At 43.6% G+C, this 23,498-nt stretch overlaps 1 protein-coding gene across 1 annotated transcript in view; it reads left to right on the forward strand.

Moving 5' to 3' along the window:
* TMTC2 (transmembrane O-mannosyltransferase targeting cadherins 2) overlaps positions 1 to 23,498 on the forward strand; it is a 376,219-nt gene that overhangs the window by 135,549 nt on the left and 217,172 nt on the right. The window contains exon 2 of the mRNA XM_090042631.1: positions 8,500 to 9,070. Within this exon, the coding sequence (XP_089898757.1) occupies positions 8,500 to 9,070 (571 nt within the window). The remainder of the gene's footprint in view (positions 1 to 8,499; positions 9,071 to 23,498) is intronic.

Consider the following 23,498-nt stretch of genomic DNA (forward strand, 5'->3'; position numbering starts at 1 on the left):
GATTTTAACATGTTGGTGTGTATTAAGTTGATCAGACATTATAGGTACTAGTTATTTTTGCAAAATGTCAGTCTCCTGCCACTAAAACCAGTAGCCTAAAGTCTAAACTATGATTTTTCCAATGATCCTTGGGGAGGAAGAGGTGGAGAGAAACAAAGATTATGAAATGGAGACTGGCCAGCACAATGTATGTGCTAGACCCGTATCTGTTTTATGAGATCAAGTTGGACAATAGCTTCTTGTGTATACATTTAGTTTTTCTATTGGTGAAAGTATGTTCTATGCTTCTCAGATGGTGATGTTCATTTTTAACATGTGGGGACCATTAGCAGTGTTGAAACTGGATGCATGGTTTAATGTGTTAAATCTTTTAAAAAGCATTGCATCTGTTTTCTTACCTTGGTACTAACACCTGGATCAGTTTAGCAGTACTGCACAAATTTAGGCCATACATAGCTGTTAATTTCAAAAACATCTGCTGATTCTTGTGAGTGTGAACTGTTGGATCTTTCACCTTCTTTGAGTGTGATGAAATAACCTTACCTGAGTTGGACATGTACTTGTAGTAGTGTACAAATACATCAGATGAGCTAAGAATATTTGTTTATTGCTGGAAAGAGATGAGAAAAATATATCACTTTTTTCATCCAGCATTCATTTTTTCCTGTGGTGATGGCTAACTAATGACTTTTTTTTTCAAAATAGATCCATTTGTGGTACTGAGTAAGACATCCCACTCTCCTGGGATGTATGAAATGGTCAGATATTAAAAATTGAAGAAAGCAAGTTCTCAGAGTCTGCAGACCCTATCTGTGGCTGGCTGGAAGTAAAAATGCCAATTGTGTTGGAGCTCTGAAAAATGACTTTCCCCTGTGACCTGCTGCCTTTTACAGAGAACAGTTTACAGTTCCTTGTTAGAGTGCTGAATGCCCTTGGAGTCGCTCTCTTATTATGCCCATTAGCAAGACTGGACTATTCTGCAGGATGTAACCTAAAGGTAAACTGAGTGAGTGAAAAGACAGGACTAATATGGCATTTTGTAGTTTCCTTTATTGCAGTCTTTCCCAGAGCCAGCAATTAATATTGCAACAATCTAGATTCTCTATAGATAGCAAGTGTAAGAGGCATTACAAAGAACATCCATGCTGCTTTCCATCATGTTGAGAAACTGGTTTTGAAATGTTTTTATCAATGAGTGCAGCAAAATTAACTGCTTTTAAGCCTAATATACATTTTTAAAAATGCCCATATTTATTAGTCTCCTTTTTGGGTTTTCTACTTGACAGGAATAAAATAGGATACTAAATCCTAACCACATACACACAGCCATAAATTAGAAGGGAGCTTGCATTGGTATAGTGAATGTCTTGGTAGTTAAGTCCAGCAGTTTTGACCTTAGTTGCTGCAGGTTTTATCAGTCTCCAAAGACTCAAAAGTAACAGCTTTTAGGAATCCCTTTTTGGCATGTGCTGCTATGCAGTAGAATTGATTCTTCATATGTGTTCTCTTGACTTAAAATAGAGCTTAATGAAAATATATTGTGGGTAAAATAAATATCTTGAATTGTATGCTTCCTTTTCTCTTGCCCATTCTTTAATACGGGAGGCATCTGTATTAATACCTCACTCAGATAAAAGACTAGTTTTTATTCAGGCCTGGCTTTTTTTCCTTCTTTCCTATCTCTGACCTGCTCCTTTTGGGAACTTCATACTCATTTTGGTACCTGATGTGGTTCCTGACTTCCTTGTAACTACTTGTATCTTTAGTGTGGGAGTAAGAGAAATGCCTTCCTCATCATTGCTTTGGGTAGAGCCATGAGCCATAGCATCTGCTGAGTGTCCTATTGCTCACTCATTGCCCCATTGTAAAGCGTGCAATTCAGATTACCCAGGCACCACTCTTGCTGGGTCTTGGATCATTTTACTGTTTACTATGCTTTTCTGAAGTCTAAGCCACTGACTGGTTTTGAATTTTGCTGTTGAAAGAAATATGGGAAACGTCCAGAAGGGTTTAAAGCCAGATCATGTGATCAATTATGTCCATCTGCCTCTGAATATATAACTATATAAGAGAGATTTTAATAATAATCCATATTATATGTGTATATATACACATTCTTAATTTAAAGAGTTGTCTTGACACCTTAGTGAGCTAGTCTGACACGAGATGATTTTTCACATTACTGGGATGGTATGTCCAAATGCGTCTCTAATGGCAAAATAGCGTTGAAAGTCACTGTTGTTTTGCGAAACACTTATTTTTATACTTACTTTTAATTTGAAGTTCAGCTCTATCTCCCACTTTTTCTTTGTCAATTTTTCCCCTTCAAAGGTTATACTGGGAACCTGTTTCTGTGAGCCCTAAATCCTGCATACGATAGGGATTTCTGTTCAGTATGGTTTGTCTTTAGACAGCATAAGTCAAACTTCCTACGCCTTGCTTTTTTAACTCTAAATATTACAATATGCCGTTACAGTGCCTGAATGATATCTCTCATATTTATATGAAACTCTGTATTTCTGCATCCTTATGTGTAATGAAAGACAAAAGTGTTGGCCAAGGAAGGGTTTTATTACGTTTTGTAATATAAAACAGAGTAGTACTTGAATGCTAACCAGTGGCCTATGAAAGACTGCTCTTTTGATTCACAACACTTCACTTGAATGAGGTTTCCCAATATCCTAGAGCTTTAACAGAATCCTCTTTACTTCTAAATAGTTTATCAAAAAATAATGAGAAGGAGAAACTGTACTCCTGTTATGGGGAACAGACTGATATAAATGGGTGTTCAAGTAAATGCCATTGAACCAGCAAAGTTCTATTTCTTTTTTGATGCTTGCTGACAAATACTAGAATCTTATCTTATTTCTTATTTTTACAGACTTCAGAGGCATCAGCTGGATTCTGCACCCAAGAACAGTGTAATCAATATTGTATCTGTGATGCTTTCATTGAAATTTTGATAGAAAGGAGTTTTAAACAAGAAACAGTAAGGGCTCTGTTGGATTTGGATTTGTTGCTAAGAATGTAAATACCAAGCAACAAACATCATCTCGTGGAAGTGAGCTATTATTGCTTATGAAAGCTCATACATTTCCAGTTCGGTTAGTCTATAAGGCTCCCTCTGCATGTTACAGGTATTGTGCAATTACCTGGTTAATTGCACAATTACCTTTAGACCAGCCACATGAGTAAAGCACCATAAAAAGCTCCCACCAGCTATCATGTTAGGCCTTGAAGATGTGTACTCATTTATAGCTGGTTGCTTCTGAACTTTAATTTCCACATGTAGGAGGGTCTCCCCTGTCGCTGGGAGCCCCATCAGCTGATGTTTTTAGGGTAAATCTACCAACATAGTGATCACGTGTGTCTACACATGATCACCTGTTACATCACCATACTGGCGCACTCCCCAGGTATAGCATGCCCCTATGGTGATGTAGCAGCAAAATTTACCCATGTGCTGTGCAGGTGGAGTAGTAACCGCCTGTACTGTGCCATGCTTTAGTACTTCCACAAGCAGATACTGAAGTATGGTGATGTAGATGCACCCTTAGAGTGTACAATAGGTGTTGCTTGTTTTAAAAAATGTAATGGGTAGGTCGGTGGGGGGAGGGGAGGCAGGAAAAAGGAAGGAAGGGTCTGGCATTTCTAGTATTTTCCTGGAGGGAAGGAAGCCACTTAAGGTAGGTGGCAGAGAAATGGTCCAAATTACAGCTGTTCAGGTGAAAAATGGGAGCACAAATTTAAATTCTCTTTTGTTCCTTAGTAAACTTGGTTGTTCTTTTTGGGGGAAGTATTGTGTGCTGTGGGATATTATCCATCCCCAGTCATAATGAGCCCAGTCCTGAAATATTCTGATATTGAAAACTGCTGGTTACATACTGAAAAATCACTATATTTGCAAAAGGAAAAAACAAAACCACAACATACCAACTCGGAAAAGAAGTGCCATATTTTTCATATATAGTACCACATTCTTTGTGGGGGAGAGCAATAATAGGAACATTGCTGCTTTATTCGCATGGGAATTCTGCCTCCTGAGAACACCTTTATCATCAAATGGTCATCAGCATTAAATCCCTGCACATTTCAGCCACTCTTAAGCATGCTCATGGTTTAGTAGGCTGTGATTGCTCTGTACCACTGCTCCCTTCTCCATATTCAGTCTGTTATACCAGTGAACTCCTTGCGCCTTATGTTATATCTGAGAGAGGCTAACATTTAGCCTGACACCTGCTCCATTCCTGCACGAATTCCTAGTCTTCTGTTGATTAGTTTCAGAGTTGATGTTGCAACTTCAGAGGATTCAGATTTCGAGAAAGTAATACGTTACTGGACCAGATAAACACTATGAAAGCAAAGGTTGTGTTTTGTTGATGTGTTTTCCCTTTAGAAGTAGTAAATTGAAAGAATGCATGTGGGATTGTAAAAACAAACAAGGACAAACATGATATTCTGCATAAGCAGAACTCAAAACTAAAATTTTAAAGTGTTCTAGGTGGCATCATAGGGTCTTTAAAGGATTTAAATTTACCTCTTTGTAACCTCCGTATGCACCAAGCATAGGGACATGTCAGGCGTAGGCTGTCCAAAACCATTACAGCTTGCTTTTTCTTCCAGCTGAAGTGCCTCAATTGCATGCTTTCTAGTGCAGAAATTGACTCAAGTTGCACAGTTTACTTCTAGATCTGAATTTCAAACTGTTCCCCTTCCCCAGTTAGTTGTTGATTTTTGATCTGTCTGCATAGTAAGGCATATTTCTTAACCAGTCAAGTGGCTTTTCTCTGAATGCACTCCGAGTTATCCCTCTTGCTATTCCAGTAGCAATCATACAGTATTTACTTGACTCCAAAATGAGTGTTTTTTCCTTATTCAACATGGGGTGAGGGAGAAGTCTCATCTTCATTTTGAGTATGGTCCCAGGGCAGGAAATTGGTGTAACTTGGGCTCTGATTGGGATTGGAACCATTGCTGCTGTCACCACCTGACTGGGCCAGGAGAGGTTTTGTAGTTTTGGAGGTGGAGGAGATGCCATGATGCATGAGGTGCTAGGAAAGCAGCAGCAGGGAGGCAGGGGCACAGAGAAGACCCCTACTACGCGGTCCCCCCTGTGCTTCCCCTGCCATGTGCCTCCTTCCCTCTCTGCACAAGCCACCCTGGCTTGGTCAGGCATCAGGGGCTGGGGTCAGGACAGGGGCCGGGGCCGGGGCCAGAGCTGATGCATAAGATAAGCAATGGGGTGGGCACTGGGAGAGCCAGTGGCAGGGAGACTAGTAGTAGAGGGGCAGGTGCCTTTGGGAGGGGGATGCAGGCACAGTGGGGGGGCAAAGGGTCTGGCCACCAGCCTCCCTACCATTGCCTTCCTTGCCACAGAGGTACACATTCAAGATGACCTTCCAATAATTCAATTCTATACATGGAAAGTTATAAATCTGTTATAACAAAATATATGGAAAATTATACAGTGTAAATGTATAATTTTCTATGTATACAGTCCAGTTATTGTGGGGGAGGATGCTTTAAATTTGAAGTCATCTTGGATTTGGGTAAGTATGGACATATGTCAAGTAGTATATAATTTCTGTGGAGCATTGTATTGGCTTTTTAGACTTTTGGAGTCTCATGTTTAGCTCATTCTCTACCATAACCCTCAAGTCTTCTTCAGAGTGAAAGCTTTTCAGGGTAGCTCTTTTATCTTGCAAATATGGTTGTCTTGATTTTTAGTAGAAGTAGTATCCCATCTCATTGTGAGACACAGTGCCTTCTGCCTGCGCCTTTGCTTTGGTGTCTCCAAAGTGTGCCATTATATTGTACTATCAGCAGATTATCTCAAAGAAGTGTGAAATGGTTTTTCCCTTCACCGGTTCATGTTTTAGTTTTGGAATGATGTTTTGTAATGTTGGTACTTTCTTATGAACCTCATGGTTAAAATGAGACAATGTTCTTTGGGTGAATCTGAAATCTTTTATTAGACCAGCTTAAATAGTTGGAAAAAAATTATAAAGCAAGTTTTCGGGTTCAAAAACCCTTCGTCAGGCTAAGGAAGTTTCAGCAGTTGGTGTGTGCTCTTCCTGGTTGGAATGAAAAGTAAAGAAGCCAGAGGCTGGGCTGGTATGCATGCAAGATAGGCAGTCAGTGAAGATGTAGATTGAGGAGTCAATGGGTGAGAGACAGGCTGGGGTGGGGGAGGGAAGGGAAGAGAGAAGGGGGATGAATAGGGGAGAGGTACCTGGGGAGTCAGATGTCAGGCAGGTTATAATGTGTCATAAATCCAAGGTCTATATTCAGTCCATGATTTTTAGTATCCAGGAGGTTGATGAAGTGTAGTTCACAGGCTTGTCGCTGGGAAGTGTTTTGTAAGTTTCCTTTGAGGATCAGAGAGATTGGAGAGAGAGTGATTTTCTTGTGAGAAATGTGCCCCCACAGGTAATTGGGTATTCTTGTCTTTGATAGATTTCCGGTGTGCATTCATTCTGGTGCATAGTTGTTGTTTGGTCTCTCCTACATATTTTTCATCAGGGCATTTGGTGCATTGGATGAGATGTATTACATTTCTGGAGGTGCAGCTGTAAGATCTGGGAATGCTGATGGCTCTGTTGTGGGGTGTAGTAATTGTGTAGTAATTGTGGGGGTGGTGGAGATGGGTTGACAGGTTTTGCATTTCTTGTCATGGCATGGTCTGTATTCGTTCAGTGAGTTCTGGGCCTGAGGAAGTTTGCTTCTGGTGATGAGGTTAGCGAGGTTCGGTATGTGTTTAAAGGCTAAGATGGGTGGCTCTGGGAAGATCTTTTTAAGAATAGGGTCTCTTTCTAGTATGGGTTGCAATTGTTTGAGGATTTTCTGTATGGGTTCGAGGGAGGAGTGGTATGTATTAACCAGTGGTGTGCAATTTGTGGCGGGGGGTTTCTTCTGTACTGTAGCAGTTCTTCACATGGTATCCAGGTGGCTCTTTCAAACGTGCAATCTCTCTCTCTGGAGGAGTGTCCTTGTTGGGTGAAAGCCTTTTTAAGATCCGTGAGGTGGCAATCCTGGGTGTTCTCTTCAGTGCAAATTCGGTGGTATCTGAAGGTTAAAATAAGTCACTTGGCAAATGAATTGCATCAGCTGTGGTCTTTACATATAATTTATTTTTAAGATGCCTAGCATACTTGGTCCTAAACCTGGTTAGCTGTTAAGTTCAGTTTCAGGTAGTGCTATGTTAAAGTAATAAGTGCTTAACATGTACTACATCATTGAATGGATATATTCTAGTCTCTATTTCAAGTGATTCTGTGCATATGTCAAGAAACTCATTATCTTCAAGGTGTGTGTTGGCACCTGTTCACACAGCTCTAGTGCATGCATGTCAGGGTGTAGCATGAATGGAGCAGTTGTACTTTACTTCACTGTGGTATATTCTGGCATGTCATGAGGTAGCATAGGTGCCTTCACAATACAAGTATTTCAAAATGCTAATAATATTCTATGTTGCATAGTTAGAATAAGTCTTCTTGAAAACTGCTGTTGTTAAACAGAGTTGTTAAAACATTACTGCAGATACGCAGGCAAACTTAGTTGAACTGTGGCCATCTTCTTGTGTTTTACCCATCTAAAATTTTTCCCCATAATGTGTTTGTAATTGTAAGTGAGGATTTTTGGATTTGTAATAAGTAATTTCACAAACTTTATGGTGCATAGGTTTCTATTGCATTGAGATCAGGCATGCAGACCACAAAGAGATTAAATTAAGGCTTTGTAGCAGTTTACTTCTACAATAAAGTAGATATAACGTGAAACTGTAAACTAACGCACCTTAAAATTGCTATTTAACCAGCCACAAATGTAAGAAAATCAACCTAAAGTTGGAACTTTATCTTTAAAATACTTTGCCTTAAGCCCCTACTGTGGCATTAATGAAGAATGCAAGTCTGACAAAATAAGCATAGGGCTGTCCATGAACTACCTCATTTAGTGACACACTTTGCATACATTGTATGACTTTATTTATATATTGTTCATCCGTGTTAATGAGATTCATAGAACATCTGCATTAAAATTTCAGAATAAGGGGCTAGTTGAGATTTTGCGTATGAATTGCTAGAGGATCAGTTTGGTCAACAATAGTATTTACCAGTTTGTCAGTTTTACATATTTCTTTTAAGTTTTTATTGTAACCCATCAAATTTTAAGCAATTGCTCCTGGGTTAGACTCAGATGAATGTCATGGAAGGGTGTTTTAATTTAATGGATCCAGCATAACATCTGTTTCTAATGTTTTAAAAGCCAATTTATATGGAAATGTACTTTAGCAAAAAGTCAATAGATGCAGACACTTCTAACATCTATGGTATTCTAGCAGAAATTCAAAATGCAAAGTAGCACAGAGTAGTGCTGTTGTTTCTTTAATAGCATAAACAATGACAAAATAAAGACCTCTATACACTGCTAGTGCTATAGTAATGTAATGATTGATTGCTTTGATTAATTTCTTTCCCCTCTTTTTTGTCTCTTTAATAGCCGAGCTATCAAGACAAATCAGGATCTTCTGCCAGAAACACCCTGGACTCACATATTCTACAATGATTTTTGGGGAACTCTTCTTACTCACAGTGGAAGCCACAAGTCATATAGGCCTCTCTGCACACTTTCCTTTCGGATTAATCATGCTTTTGGAGGCATGGACCCATGGGGCTACCATCTTGTAAATGTCCTGTTACATGCTGCAGTCACAGGCTTTTTTACAAACTTTTCCAGAATATTGTTTGGCGATGGGTACTGGACGTTAGTTGCAGGCCTGCTGTTTGCTTCTCATCCCATCCACACAGAAGCAGTAGCAGGGATTGTGGGGAGAGCTGATGTTGGAGCCTGTCTCTTTTTTCTGCTCTCATTGATATGTTATGTTAAACATTGCTCTACGAGAAGCTATTCAACCAGCACTTGGGGATGGATCTTGGGAACAGGACTATGTGCTGGGTGCAGCATGTTGTGGAAGGAGCAAGGAGTGACTGTTTTAGCAGTTTCAGCAGTTTATGATGTATTTGTGTTTCATAAACTTAAAATGCACCACATCATTCCTGCTTTATACAAGGTAAGTGACTCTGTCCCCTTCTCTGAACCTCCTTAAATAATTTTTATAAAATACCAGTCATTGTGGTGATTTTTGAGTATGTATAATTGTTTAGCAAGTGCCAAGCCTTTGTAACATAAGTGCAGATGCCTAATACGGAAAGTGTAACTAAGTTCAATAATGATTTAATTAATGGTAGTGCTTGGCTGGAGATGCATTTCATCCATTGTTTACTTCACTTCCATCTCCTATAACCACCCTCATCTAGTTCCTATTTAGCTGAGGGTTTTTTCTTTGTTTTTGTTATGTTTTACCAAAGCACTAACTCGTTTCATTATTCCTTGTATTCAAAATTCAGTTTAGTGTGTTTGGATGTACGAGCGCGTCAACAGATACAATCTGCATGCTTTTTTAGGGGATGACAGAGGACTTAATATTAGAGGAGGCTTGACAAAAATGAATGTACCTGAATGTTGGCCTCTGGCTCATCTCTTTCCATTTCTGCCTTACCTAGCCTTCAGTACAAATTTGTTACTACCTTCTCAGAAGATTTCTTAGAATTAAATAATGGCCCACAAACCTAGCAAAAATAAAGTTCTTATTCTCTAATATATGCATTTCAGTCTGTTAGATTCCATAACTAAAAGTAGGATCCAGTTTGTGCTGGACACAGTACAACTGAATAAGAAAAGGCCTGGTTTACTTTTCAGGGGAATTCTTCTGTCAGAAAAATTTTTATTTAATGCGATTGGGAATGCATCAGTTTTGTCAGGTTTTGATGGGTAATTGTCAAAAGGTTCCATTTTGATAAGGTCAAACCTTTTGCACTTTGGTTTGTATATTTTTAAAGAATATTTATGTTTATATTAATATGAAAAAGAATTAGTTTGACTTTTTAATTTTTTGCTTTAATTTTGTTTTGCCAAAAGTTGTTTTTAACTTTGTTCTTTTTCAGAATGAAAGTAAATTCCAAGTTTTGTTTTGCTCCAAGTAAGACTTGGAGAGCACTTAATTTAAATAGGCAGGGCAGACAAAGGTGGCTTCCAGCAGTTCCTTATTAAACTAGTCTGAAGTGTTTGCTTATGACACTGTGTCCTTTCCTTATGAAACTAAACATTCTTAAGAAAAAAAGAATTAAACTAAAACATACTGATGTGTAGAAACCTGAACATATAAGAACAGTTCTGAGAAGCAATAGCCAATAGTATGTTGTTATGTGGTACACCTATTGATAACCAGAAATAAAGAATAAATTAATTTGTGAAAAAGGAAGTGTTCAGTCCAACTCGATAGCAAGTAGGATTGCAAGATATAGCATGGAATTTTTCAAAACTGCCTGAAGGAATTTGGTTCAAAACTTCTTTAGGCATGTTTGAAAATCACAACCTTATTCTGCAAAGCTGAGTGAGTGATTAAAAACCATATTTTAAACCATCTTCTCATCATGCTGTGTAAATTGCTTCTAACATGCTATGTTCTAAATACATTTTATCTCACTTTTATATACAGTCAATACCAGTAGAAAGAGACTTGGACTGTTTCCTGTTGCACCTCATTTAATTTCAAGGTTCTATCATGGAAACTGTTTTGCTGAAAATAATGCTGATTTAGTTTAAATCCGGGATTCCAAAACCATAGTATACATACCGGTGAGGATACACAAGACATCTCTAGGGGTTATGTGGGAGAAATTGTGTAATGACAGATTATAATAATTGTCATGTGAGGCTGCGTCCACACAAGGATGGACGTTTGGTTCCCTGGGGACAGCTGTGCTGCTGCTAATTGTCCCTGGGGAATGCCTGTGTCGTGTGCTCTCTGACGCACAGCAAGTTACCCTGGGTAGGGGAGGGAAGGCTGGGGCCAGCACTGGGCTGGCCCCAGCAGCCTTACCTGGGGTCCTGCCACTTGGAGCCTGACTGGCAGCCAGAGTGTGGCTCTGGCCAATCAGGCTCTGGTTTTGGACAGTGTGCATTGCCCCCTATGTGTGCCACTGCTTTATTTTTTGGTGCAGGCTTTTTTGACCTTTAGCTATCCAGGGGTCAACTCCCCCCTCCCCTTCTGCCCCCCGGCACTGCTCCCTTGCAGCACAGTGAATGTGCAATATGTGACGCTGCAGATATCTGCCCTCATCTGGATGTGCCCTTAAGGGATTAAAATGTAAAACATATGCTGGTAAGGGTAGGCGGGTGGCTGTTAAGTCTGGAAGGGAATATGCAATAAGAAAAAGTTTGGGAATGTCTGGTTGAAACCAGTCTTTATGACAGCATATCAGTTTTGATAAAACTCATTTGGGAAAATGTCCTTAGATATGGCCAATAAGTAAGGAACAGAAATAGGAAACAGCCGATTGTTTGGTGGTCAGATCATTCCCCTGGGAAACAGAAGACTCAAATGCCTGCTCTGATTTAGATGAAGAACTTGAACCTTGGTCTTCATTTCTGGGATGCTATTTTTGGAAGGAGAGGGTTCTCAGTTTCTTCTGTTTGAATGCTTCCAAATACTTATTCATTGGAAGAGAGAAGAGGGGGAGATGCTCATATTTCACAGAAGTTTTTGTTCCAAATCAGAATATCTAAAAATTCCCCACAGAATTTTTTTAAAGGGATGTTTTCAATGTGTTTCATTCTAGAAAAATCAGAACAGCCAGCTGCAACTTCAGAAGGCTTTTTGGCTTTACAGGGAGAATTGGATTCAGCTTGGGTACCTTCCCTCCCTCTTTTCCTTCCTGACTTCCCCTCTGGTGGATGGCGCAGCCCAGAAGCCTTGAGAACCCTTTTTTCCAAGGCAGGGCGCTTGGCTCTCAGCACCTGGGGAGTCCTTAGAAGCCTTAAGATTCTTGCCCAAAGATGGCCCACATGGTTGGGTTGCACCAGAACCACAGACTTTAGAGCCCAGGATCCTAAGCAGTTCTCCAGGGGAGCTGTCTGGGTACCAATTTAAAGCCTGCTTGTTTTAGAAGTTTTTTTTGCAATTGGTAATCATTTTCCTGGCAAGCCCCATTTGGTGAGAAAATTCCCACTCTGACCTGTAGTTGGACTCTTTCCTTCTGTGCATTTGCTATACCTTTTATTTGTATGATTTTCAGTAAGTTCAGTTTGGCTGATTTGACTATGTGTGTGTGGGGGTGGGAGGGGAGAGACACCTCTCTAAGCAGTGGCCTAAGCAGTAATGCTGATTACAAGATGCTTTGTGTGTGTGTCAGTTGAGAAAACCTCTGGCTACTGCAAGTTTGTCCTGAATTAGACAGGAAGTGTCACTGCTTGAAGACCATGAAATGTTTCGCTATTGTGAAGAAACGGAAACAGCTCTCCATACCATTAGAAAGCTCCACAGAGCACAGTTTGAAACCCATTGATAGGTTTTTTTTCCCCCAATCTATTTTGTTTAAGTGTCTCTGGATTCTTGAATTGTGTTTGAGATATTGCAATAGCCATATTAAATTCATGTTAAAATTAAACTCTAGTATGACCCCAACCCTAAACTTTCCCACAACGCTCCCTTGTATTCTTTTTTTTTTTAATCTCTGGGGAGGTCTGCCTGTGTACTTGTCTGGCTTCAATCATTATATTTGTCTGCCTCACAAACTTTAATGAATTTAATTTGGCAGTGCCCTGAAGAGGGAAGTGAAATAAGGAGTGAGGAACAGAGATATTAAGTCATTTGCCTGGAGTCTGGTCAGTGGCAAATGGCAAAGCTGAATATTGAATCCAAGTTTCTCAATTCCCCCTTGAATTCCTTTAAACCCAAGAGAATTTTTTTTCTACATCACATGACTGGAAATCTGGAGACCTGGATTCTATACTCCATTGGCAGATTTCCTATATTTGACCAAATCAGGACCAAACCAGATTTAGAAACTAGAGAAGAGGACCACAGGCAATAAAGATTGCTCTAGCAGTGTCTGTAAATATTTTTAAAATAACCCTCTGGTCATTTTCTCAGATGCACATTTCTCCCCTCTAATTTCTTTAGCCTACTTCATATATTTTGTTCCGTCTGAGGGCTTTTGAGCATCAAGACCAGGAAACTTTTCTTTCAACCATTAAGTGGGCTCCTCAGCAGTTATTGTCACAAAGCTGCTTCAGGTGGGCATATCTACATGAGATGTTTACTGTGGAGCTGTCTAATTAGCTGTGCAGTAAAGTCTCAGCATCTATACATGTGGCCCTATTTGGCTGCAGGAAACAAATTAATTCTGCCATACCACTTGTAAACACAAATATTATCCTATGGCAGTGTGCAGCAGTGTATGTATAGATGCTGACAGGCCTGGCTGAAGCATGAGGACACTTCAGTGCAGGGGCTGCCTACTGGTCAGCCCTACACTTGAGCACGCTCTTTCCCGAGCCAGCACCTCTGAAGCACATTGAGCCAGGCTGGAGCAACCCTGGGCTGGTAGGTTGACCCCCGGGCTCCTGTCAGCTGGAGAAGCTCTGACCCAGCTCAATGCGCTGCGGTTCCTGGCATATGTAAAGATGCTGTGCCCAGGAGCAATAAGCTCCAGTACAGTATGCACAAGAGTTCGTGTCATTACTTTAATGAATAAACATGTCCTGTGAGGCTTAAATTAGGGATGCTTACTATTTATCTTTTAGGGATTTTATAAATTATTTACAGTTGGTATAAGTGTTTACAAAGTACCATTACAGAAGATAAATGGTGTGACATAGACAGTGAGGAGATTTCTTCAGGCTTGAGCACCAGCCGTTTTCTACTGTATTTACTTGAATATAAGATGAGGTCCCCCCTAACCCTGAATCTGCATGGGGGAAAAAAACTAGTCTTATAGTTTCATAAAATCATAGAAGTAGGGTCGTAAGGGACCTTGTAGATCTTCAAGCCCGACCCCCCGCCCGGGCGGGAGAAAAAGACTGGACTCAAATGAGTCCAGCCAGGTAGTCATCAAGCCTCTTCTTAAAGATATCCAGGGTAGGAGCCAGCACCACTTCCCTAGGAAGTTGGTTCCAGCTCCTAGCCACCCTAACTGTGAAGTAGTTCTTATGGATGTCTAATCTAAACCTACTCTCCAATAATTTGTGTCCATTATTCCTTGCCAGGGAGCGCTAGGGGAAACAGTGTCTCCCCAAAACCCTTCTGGTCCCCTCTAGTGAGTTTATAGACAGTCACCAGGTCCCCCCTCAGCCTTCTCTTGTGAAGGCTGAACAGGTTTAGGTCCCACAGTCTTTCATTGTAGGGTCTGCCCTGTAGTCCCCAGATCATGCAGGTGGCCCTCCTCTGGACCCTTTCAATGTTGTCCACATCCCTCCTGAAGTGGGGCGCACAGAACTGGACACAGTACTCCAGCTGTGGCCTGACCAGCGTTGCATAGGGGGGGAGGATCACCTCCCTGGCTCTACTTGAGATGAACCTGTGGATGCACAGCAAGGTCCGGTTAGCCCTGCCAACTGTGACCTCGCATTGTCAGCCCATGTTCATCTTGGAGTCAGTAATGACTCCAAGATCCCTTTCTGCCTCCGTGCTCTCAAGAAGGGAGTTTCCCATTCTATAAGTGTGCTGCTGGTTTCTACTGCCTAAGTGCAACACCCTGCACTTGTCAGTATTGAAATGCATCCTGTTTTTGTTAGCCCACTCCTGTAACCTAATCCAGATCTTGCTGCAATCTTTCCTTCCCTACTAGTGTGTTCACCTCATGCCAAATTTTGGTATCATCAGCAAATTTAAACAGGTTGCATTTCACCCCGTCGTCCAAATCGCTGATGAAGAAATTGAACAGCGCGGGCCCAAGGACCGAGCCTTGGGGGACTCTGCTGCCCGCTTCCCCCCAGGTTGAATATGACCTGCCCACCACCACCCTCTGAGTACGACCCTTGAGCCAATCTGCAATCCATCTGACTGTGTAGGCATCAATGCCACAGTCGCCTAGTTTTTTAATGAGGATGGGGTGGGAGACGGTGTCAAAGGCCTTGCTGAAGTCTAGAAAGACTATGTCCATGGTGACACTTGCATCCATTGCCTTGTGACCTGATCATAAAAGGCAATCAGGTTGGTCTGACATGACCTGCCCCTAATGAAACCATGCTGGTTGCCCTTGATCATCATCCCTGAAGCTGGCCCATCGCAGATGTGCTCCTTGAGGAACTTCTCAAAGAGTTTCCCTAGGATTGAGGTAAGACTGACAGGCCTGTAGTTGCCCAGGTCCTCTCGCTTCCCTTTTTTGAAGATGGCAACCACATTAGCTATCTTCCAGTCATCTGGCACCTGGCCCCAGCACCATGAGCACTCGTAAAGCCATGCCAAGGGCCCTGCAATAACCCCTGCTAGCTCCCTCAACACCCTGGGGTAGAGAGCATCTGGACCCACTGATTTGAACACGTCCAGTCCCTTCAGAAGCTCTCTAACCTGGTCCTCCCCAACCTGAGGTCTGGAGGCGTTCCCCTTGAGTCCGTCTGGCATCACAGTGGGGAAGTCCCAGTCTCTGGACAAGAAAACGGAGGTGAAGAATTGGTTAAAGAGGTCTGCTTTCTCCTCTGGCGCAACCACCAGATTGCCCAGCATACTTTGCAGGGGTCCCACATTTCCCAGTGCCTTCTTCATCCTCCCTATATATTTGAAAAAGGACTTCTTATTATCCTTGATCCTGGACGCTAGTCCCATCTCTGTGCCCACCTTAGCTTTCCTGACAGCCCCCTAGAGGCCTGAGCAGAGGAGGTAGCACCCCCCTTCCACTGGGTGTATGCCGCCTTTTTGGTAAGCAGGCATTCCTGGATGCCCTTGGTGAGCCAGGGGGGCTTTTGGGCACTCTTGCATCTTGCCCCCCTTGCATCTTGTTGGGATGGACTCCCCTTGGGCCCTGAGTATCGTTTCCTTAAGGAATACCCACTCGTCCTGGATACTGAGTTCCCCTGCCCTCAAGGACCCCAGCGCCTCACCCACTAGTCTCCTCAACTTGTTGAAGTTGGCCCTCCTAAAGTCTAGGGCTACTGTCTTGCTGCAGGCCCTTGACACCCTGCACTGGATGGTGAATTCCAGCAAGTGATGATCACTGTTGCCCAGGTGGTCAAGAACCTGGAGGCCCCTTACCAGGTCATTGCCTGTGGCCAGGACCAGGTCCAACAGGGTGTTTCCTCTGGTGGGACTGTGCACCTCCTGAATTAAGTGGAGGTCCTGTATCTCAGCCAGGAACCTCCTGGAATGGTCCATCCTGGCTGACTGTTCCTCCCAGCTGCTGTCTGGGTAATTAAAATCACCCATGACAACTACATCCCTTGCATTAAGTGCCTCTGCAGGTTGGCCTGAAAATTCCCAGTCCAGCTCCTCCCCTTTGTTGGGGGGCCTGAAGTAGACCCCCACCGTCAAATCGCTCTCCCCACAGCCCCCTTGAATTTTGACCCATAGCACTTCAGCCTGCCCTTCCTCTGACCCCATTCTGCTGGCAGAGGATGTGTAGTGCTCCTAGACATAGAGTGCCACACCCCCACCTTTCCTTCCTTCTCTATCCCACCTGTAAAGCCTATAGCCCCTAATGCTAAATGCCCAGTCATGGGACAAATCCCACCACATTTCTGTTAGCCCTATGACATCTGGGTTTGAACCAACTGTTCTGAGGGTGAGTTCCTCCTGTTTATTCCCCATACTGCGAGCATTGGTATATAGGCATTTAAGGCCTTGCAAGACTGTGTGTGCCACCCGCCCCTGTTTAGGGAGACTGTCTGGACCCGCGTTCCTTACCTTAGCGCTCCTTGCCTTTGTCACCTGTCTTACTCGGATGGCATCTCCTCGTCTTCCTGTGTCCCCCTCCCCTGGCGAGGCTAATTTAAAGCTCGCCGTACGAGATCAGGCAACCTGGAAGAGAAGACACGGTTGCCTTTAGGAGAGAGATGAAGCCCATCTGACCCCAGCAAGTCCCCTGTCCGAAAGCATGGGTCATTATCAAGGAAACCAAAGCCTGCCTGGCAGCACTAGCTGCGTAAACGCTGGTTGACCATGCCAGTGCAGGCCTCATGTCGCCGTCCCTGTCTACTCACCGGAAGAAGAGAGAAAAATACCACCTGCGTCCCCGTCTCCTTCAGCTTTTCTCCCAGAGCCTTGAAATCCTTCATAATGCGGTTAGGGTTGCCCCTGGCCACGTCATTTGTACCCACATGGACGACAACCATGGGGTACTGGTCTGCAGGTTGGATGTAGGCTGGGATCCTTTCCGTGATGTCCCTGACCTGAGCCCCCAGCATGAAGCAGACCTGTCATGTCAAGGGGTCGGGCCGGCAGATGGGACCTTCCAGTCCTCGTAGGATGGTGTCTCTGATGACTAGGACCCGGCATGTCTTCCTCTTGGTGTTTGCTCTCTGCCCATTCCCTGTTGTGTGGGGAGTGGCATCATCCCCGCCGGAGGCAATTCCGCTGTCTTCCTCCGTCACAGCTGCCAGGGTGTCAAACCTGTTCCCCAGCTGAACCTGGGGAGCTTCCACCACTCCAGGCCTAGCAGCTCTGGATTTGGGCACCTTCTTCCACTCCTGTGTTGGATGTGTCTCCTGTGGGGGCTTTACTGTGGGCAACTAGGCCTGCAGAGAATAGAAGTAGGCATCTATTTCATCCTCTGCATCCCTGACCCCCCTCAGCCTGCTCACCACAGCCTAGAGCTCACTTACCTGCTCCTCGAGGGCCCTAAGTCGAGCCCAGGAGGGACAGGCAGGGAGATCTCCAGGCCCCCCCCCCGGACCCCGCCAAGCCCCCTCCACAGACGGGGACAAGGGGCCACCGACCCTACCATGAGCTCCGTCTGGATGGAGGCCTCAGAAGAGCCCATGGTAGGCGGCAGCACCAGGACGGGGCCCCTGGCAGCTGCATTCCATGCCTGCAGAGGTGTTCCCGCTGCTTTGCTCCCTGGAGGTGCCACTCTGTGCAGCTACCTCGCGCCCGCCTTACACGAAAGCCGGTGCAAACACTGGTGTGCCCTTACAGAACGCACTTGTTTGTGCGGCTCGGGAGCACAGCTCCCTGTCAGGTGAGCTAAGGCAGCACTGAAGGGCTTCTCCTCCGGATCCGCCTCAGCTGTGCCGTGCCCTCTGCCCCATTTACCTTAGGGGGAATTAGCTGTTGCTGCCCCCACCACTGTCTTCTCTGCTGCTGCTGCTGCTGCTACCTCCACCACCGAGGTAAGGGGGTACCCGTGTGAGTGGCACACATGCGCCCTGCTCCCGCTCCCCAGTTTTAGTTGCATACAAGGAAATCTCATTAAACATGTTGTCTATCTTGAAACTTGCCAAAAGCAGCATATGCTCAGTAATGAAAACCAGCTAAGAAGATGATTTAAATCAAGTCTACACAGAGCATGACTATAAAAAACAAGGCCCACGTTAGGCAAACTTACTGATGGGAACCTTTGTTTGTGTGTGTGTGGGTGGGAGCGCTTCAAAAAAAAAAAAAAAAAAAGGCAGTTACTCCCCTAGGAGGGAACTGACACCAGGCCAGAAGGTACTGCAGTACCAGGCTGGTACTGTTAGAGAGCCAATCCTGCCACCTTCCTATTCATGCCAAAAATACTTCATTTTAGCCAAAAGGCTGAGATGCTTATGGGAACCTACCACAAGGGTAGGCCTGTGCAGCCCATCTGAATAAGATAAATGACCCACTGTGCTCAATTCCCCTCAGTTCTCCTCCTGTTTTTCAAGTCATGGTGAGCCACTACATTGAATACATTTTGACTTCCTCTTTACTTCCACAGCTGGACTATACCTTTCTTTCCCATTTCCAATTATTCCTGTTTCTTTACCAACCTAAACGTCTGGCAGTCATCACCAAATGGGGCCCCAAACAGTTCACCCAGAATCTACCTCTTAGCCTGTCACATAAAATTAGTGTAACTCTATTCTCCATGAGGTAGAACCAGATCTGGTTGCCTTGTGCCTCATCTGCACATGGAGATAACAGGACTAATGACAAGAACTCCTAGTTCCATTCATGAGTGGGGTGGTTAAGTAGAGCATCCTTTGTGGGGGTATTTAGAAATATACAGACACATGCCAAGCAGTGCTGACCTATGGGGTCACCATGGCTTGACATGCTGTTGACTCTCCTGGGGCCCAGCCTAATGAGCTATATGGTAAATCATGAGCCTTTTGGCTCATGAAAGGTTCATGGATATTTTGTACTGCATATAAATAGGTACCAAAGTGCTGCTCAAATGTGTGTTTATGGAATACCTATAATAAAACTTGAAAGATTAATCCTTACATGAGAGTAAAAATACTGACCCTGATATGCTCCACTGAAGGAGTGAAAATAATTTTTTGAATGTGCTGCTAATATCTGCTGCCCATGTTGTCAGATATCTTGAGGATAACTGTGGCACTTGGGTATTGGGGTGTAATGTAGATTTTGATTTGTAATATGTTTTCTGACCAATGCTTGGTATGTTGTGCATTACAAGGAGAAGGAAAGTGTTGCTTTTTTGGTGTAAAATGAATTTTATAGATCTCTGAGTAATCAAAACAATGGGATTTGTAACAATGAGGGGTGATTAGACATTAGAACACTATAGAACTGGCTTGTCCAACATAAGGCCCACAGGCTGCCATGCAGCCCACCAAGCCATTTTCTGAGGCCCAAGGTGCTGCGACGGGAAATGAAAGTAAACACTGTTTACTTTCGTTCCCACCCCTTGTCCCTCCACCAGCCCCTCAGCAGGTGACCAGTGAACATGGACTATGAGGCAGTTGGCTACCTGGTGACTGCTGATTCTCTACCCGTGGGGGGACAAGGCCACTCTCTCAGCTTCCCTGACTGCAGCCGTGGAGGCCGGGGTGGGTGACCTTGCATCAGGTGGGTCCCAGGGCCTGGGCCAAGGCACCACCCCGCCCCCTCCATGCCCATCATGTGGCTCCTTTAAGCCCTGTGCCGGAGGTAGTCAGCACTACATTGGCGGGGGTGGGATGGCACAGTCTGGTGCAGGGATGAGCATGTGAGTGTGAAACATGGCTGCCTGGCTGTCAGCGGGGCTGTGTCCCTGAGCTGGATGCTGAGGAGCCCGTGCAGGGGTGCCACGTGTGTGTACTCTCATGAACAGGAAGCACAAGGTCACACTTGCATCTTCCTCCTCCTCCTCCTCCTCCATGGGAGCGAGGAGAGAGGTAGGCTGTGCACGCGTGGGTGTGTGTGAAGACCAGGCTTCTCATCCCCGATGGAGCTGGGCAGCGTCCTGAGGCGCTGCTCCTCCTCCTCCTCACTCCTCCACGGCTTCCTCTACCTGGTGCTGTATGCCTAGGTGTCCCAGGGCAAGCCTGCATTATGCTTCTTTCATTCACTGAGAAGTGAGTAGAAGCCAAAGCGTTTATTTTAGTTAAGTGTTTGGTATTATTTTATTGTTGCTTTTATATTGATTTCATTTTGGATTTTAAAACCACATTTCTAGACCCATTTCATTGTCACTTCCTGCAACTTCATTGGTGTCAAAGGTCATGTGACATCACTTCTTGATGTGATGCCGCTTCCTGTGAGGTCTTTGAATATGGCTTGCTGGCCCACTGGGTGATAAAAAGTTCATTATCCAGCCCCACATTCAAAAAGGTTGGACACCCCTGCTATAGAAGTGGAATCTGTCACTAGTAGTTTCTTAGTGCAGGTTAGATGAGCACTTTTATGGGATTGCTTAGATAGAGAGATGGTCTTGACTTGAGCAAAAGTATGCAGATAGACTTAGGTGCACTATTCTATCCTGTTAAAGCTCCTCTAAAACCATTAATACCTCCCCTTTTGTAATGCACCTTTATCTAACTTGTGAGATTTGCATCGCAAAAAGCAGGGAAGAGTAGGGAGGACCCACCCACCTGTTTTTACTAATAGTTTTTCAGGGACTTTATTGTGATGGAATAGGATTATATGTAGGGGCCTAGGTCCATTTGCAGACCTAATAGACAAAATATAAAATCTAACCCTAGATGACTTTTGGAGGTCACTTCTAGCGCTGTTGTTTTTTGTTATTCTAAAATTTGTATGTCAGGGAAGGCACCCATTTCAAGCCAAAGGTCCTATTCACAGTTTAGGGGCAGATGTAGAAAAGTTAAAAGAACATAGAAAACTTATTTTTTCCCCACTTATGCAAACGAATGATTAATAATACATATCAAATATCCATAATGGAGAGTGTACCTCTGATTGGAGGCAATGAATAGAGAGGAAGGTATAGGTTTAAATATTGAATTTCTGGGTTCATTTTCCTGCCCTTCAGCAGGGTGGAGTGGGGAGAGGGTGGCATGCATGTGTGAGGAAGTTGGGGAAAGCATAGGGTGGTGCAAGGTAGGGGGAATGTGAGGGGATTGCACAGCATCAAGGGACACACTATGACTATGGCTCTGGCCCTGACCCGGGGCTGGGGCTGGGACTACAGATGTTGCCACCACTGCTGCATAACCAGGGCTGAAGACAGTGTGCTCTGAGCCCTGGGCTGGAGCCAGAGCCACTACATGGGATAGGTGATAGTGGTGGAGTGGATGTGGCGAGGGGGGAGGCAAGTGACAGAGAGAACAGGGGGAAAGCATCGAGGGGGTGCAGTCAGTGTGTGTGTGTGTGGGCGGGGGCAACTAGCATGGGGGTAAGTGTGGAGGGAACAGAGTTAAAGTAACCTTCAAAAAATAGATTCTGTGCTTGGAAGATTCTAACAGATATAGAATTTCTTATGAATATAATCTTATTATTGGGGGGGTCATCTTAAATTTGAAGTTGTCTTGGATTTGGGTAAATACCATTTCTAAAAATAGCCAGGGGACATAGCATTGGCCTTGGATCAAATGGGGTGGGGGGGGTCCCTGTTTTTTGTTTGTTTTGTTTAACTTAGTCTTTAGATTCTTAAGCATCAGGTAAATAGGTAAATAGCTGCTGGTACATGAGATTTAGGGAGAGCAGGCCCCTGTGTTGGATCTGCTTCTGTTACTGTTGTTGTGTTAATAAACATCCAGGACTACTTTTCTGTGCAAGGTAAAACACAACTTTCCATTGTGATTTCAATAGAATGTCAGAGCTTCAAAGCCCTGTTGCTGTGTAAAGCAAGACCACCAGCAAAGCAGATGAAGGTTTCTTTTTCCTCACTTAGGGCGCCTATACAAGAGCACAGAGGGTGCTCCAACACACTGGGGGGACTTGCTTGCTGCGGCCACTTCTGGAAGTGGCTGCAGCCCCTTCTGGGTGCGCAAAGGTGCTTCACTCCTCGGCCGGGACTTGCCCTAAGTGTGCACCCCCTACGCATTGCCACTGCTCGAACTGAAGCTCCCTTGATGAACTTTAGTTCAAGTGCCCCTCCCACCATTTTTAAGCACGGGGACACTGATACACGAGGTGCGGCAGCACTCTAGAGTGGCTCTCAGAACCGCTTTTATTCAAGTGCTGCACCCCTACACAATCCCAGAGCATGTATAAAAGTGCCCTTAGAATCTATTTTTGAGTGTTTGCTTAATTTTTCAAACGAACATCGTTTTTCTCCTAAAGCTTTTAGAGTATTCAGCTGCTGCTCTCTGACATAATAAATATGAATGCTATTGGAATCTGCACATACATTATTGAATAGAATTTAGCTAGTTTGTTTTCCTTCTTTCTGTCAACTGTTTTTATTCGAGTCTGGATGGTCCTTATAGCTGGAAGAGATGTCCACCTGAAATGTATGAAGCCCAGTTAGATTAGGCCAGCTATGTTATGACTAAGTATTCAGTCCAATTTTTCCTTTAAATGAAGCCTGATCAGGGCGTGTTTGTAGTTAGGTCTAGCATCTCTTGATGGAAGTATATTTTATTCCAGTTTTAAATTAATTTGTTGAAATGAGAACGGCTGCACATCTGACCATGTACTGGGCAGTGCATTGAGTTAATTTTTCTGTGGAAGAAGTTGTTTTTTTCTGTTTCATTCCTAACATTTTAGACCTTAAGCCTTTTACAGTGAAAGTCAAAGAAAATGTAAACAGATGCCTTGACTTATCTTATATCATATTTATCAAATGATTGTACATGTCAGCAGCTAGACCTTCACCAATTGAACAACCAAAAATAAGAAGAAAAACCCGCTATAGGGGACAAAACTGTGGTGAAGCTTGTAATTATAGAAACTACAAATTCACAGAAGCCTTATTCTTTTGTATTTACAGTTTGCCAGCCTGCAAGTAGTGCCATTAATTAACTTTGCAGTACACAGTCTTAGGTCCAATTAGTAGTACAAAGCTAATTTCAGCCCTTGTGCACTGGCTTTTCCTTTTTCTCTTTTCAAATGCGGTATGCAGCACAACAGTGGGAAAAATACCATTAGTTAGTTCTTAATATTTTATCATCACTACCATTATATTACACATTTAGTTCTTCATGTGCACAAATTGCTTTTTAAAAGTGTAATTTATCCAGATGTATTTCCCATGTTTTGTCAGATCAACATCTTGTGAATATTGGGAAATTGTAATACTGAGGTAAGGAAACTTCTCATACTCCATCTCTTATTTAATTAACAATCCCCT

The sequence above is a fragment of the Crocodylus siamensis genome, chromosome 4, assembly GCF_052110815.1.
Source record: "Crocodylus siamensis isolate JL-2025a chromosome 4, ASM5211081v1, whole genome shotgun sequence".
Taxonomy (NCBI): domain Eukaryota; kingdom Metazoa; phylum Chordata; order Crocodylia; family Crocodylidae; genus Crocodylus; species Crocodylus siamensis.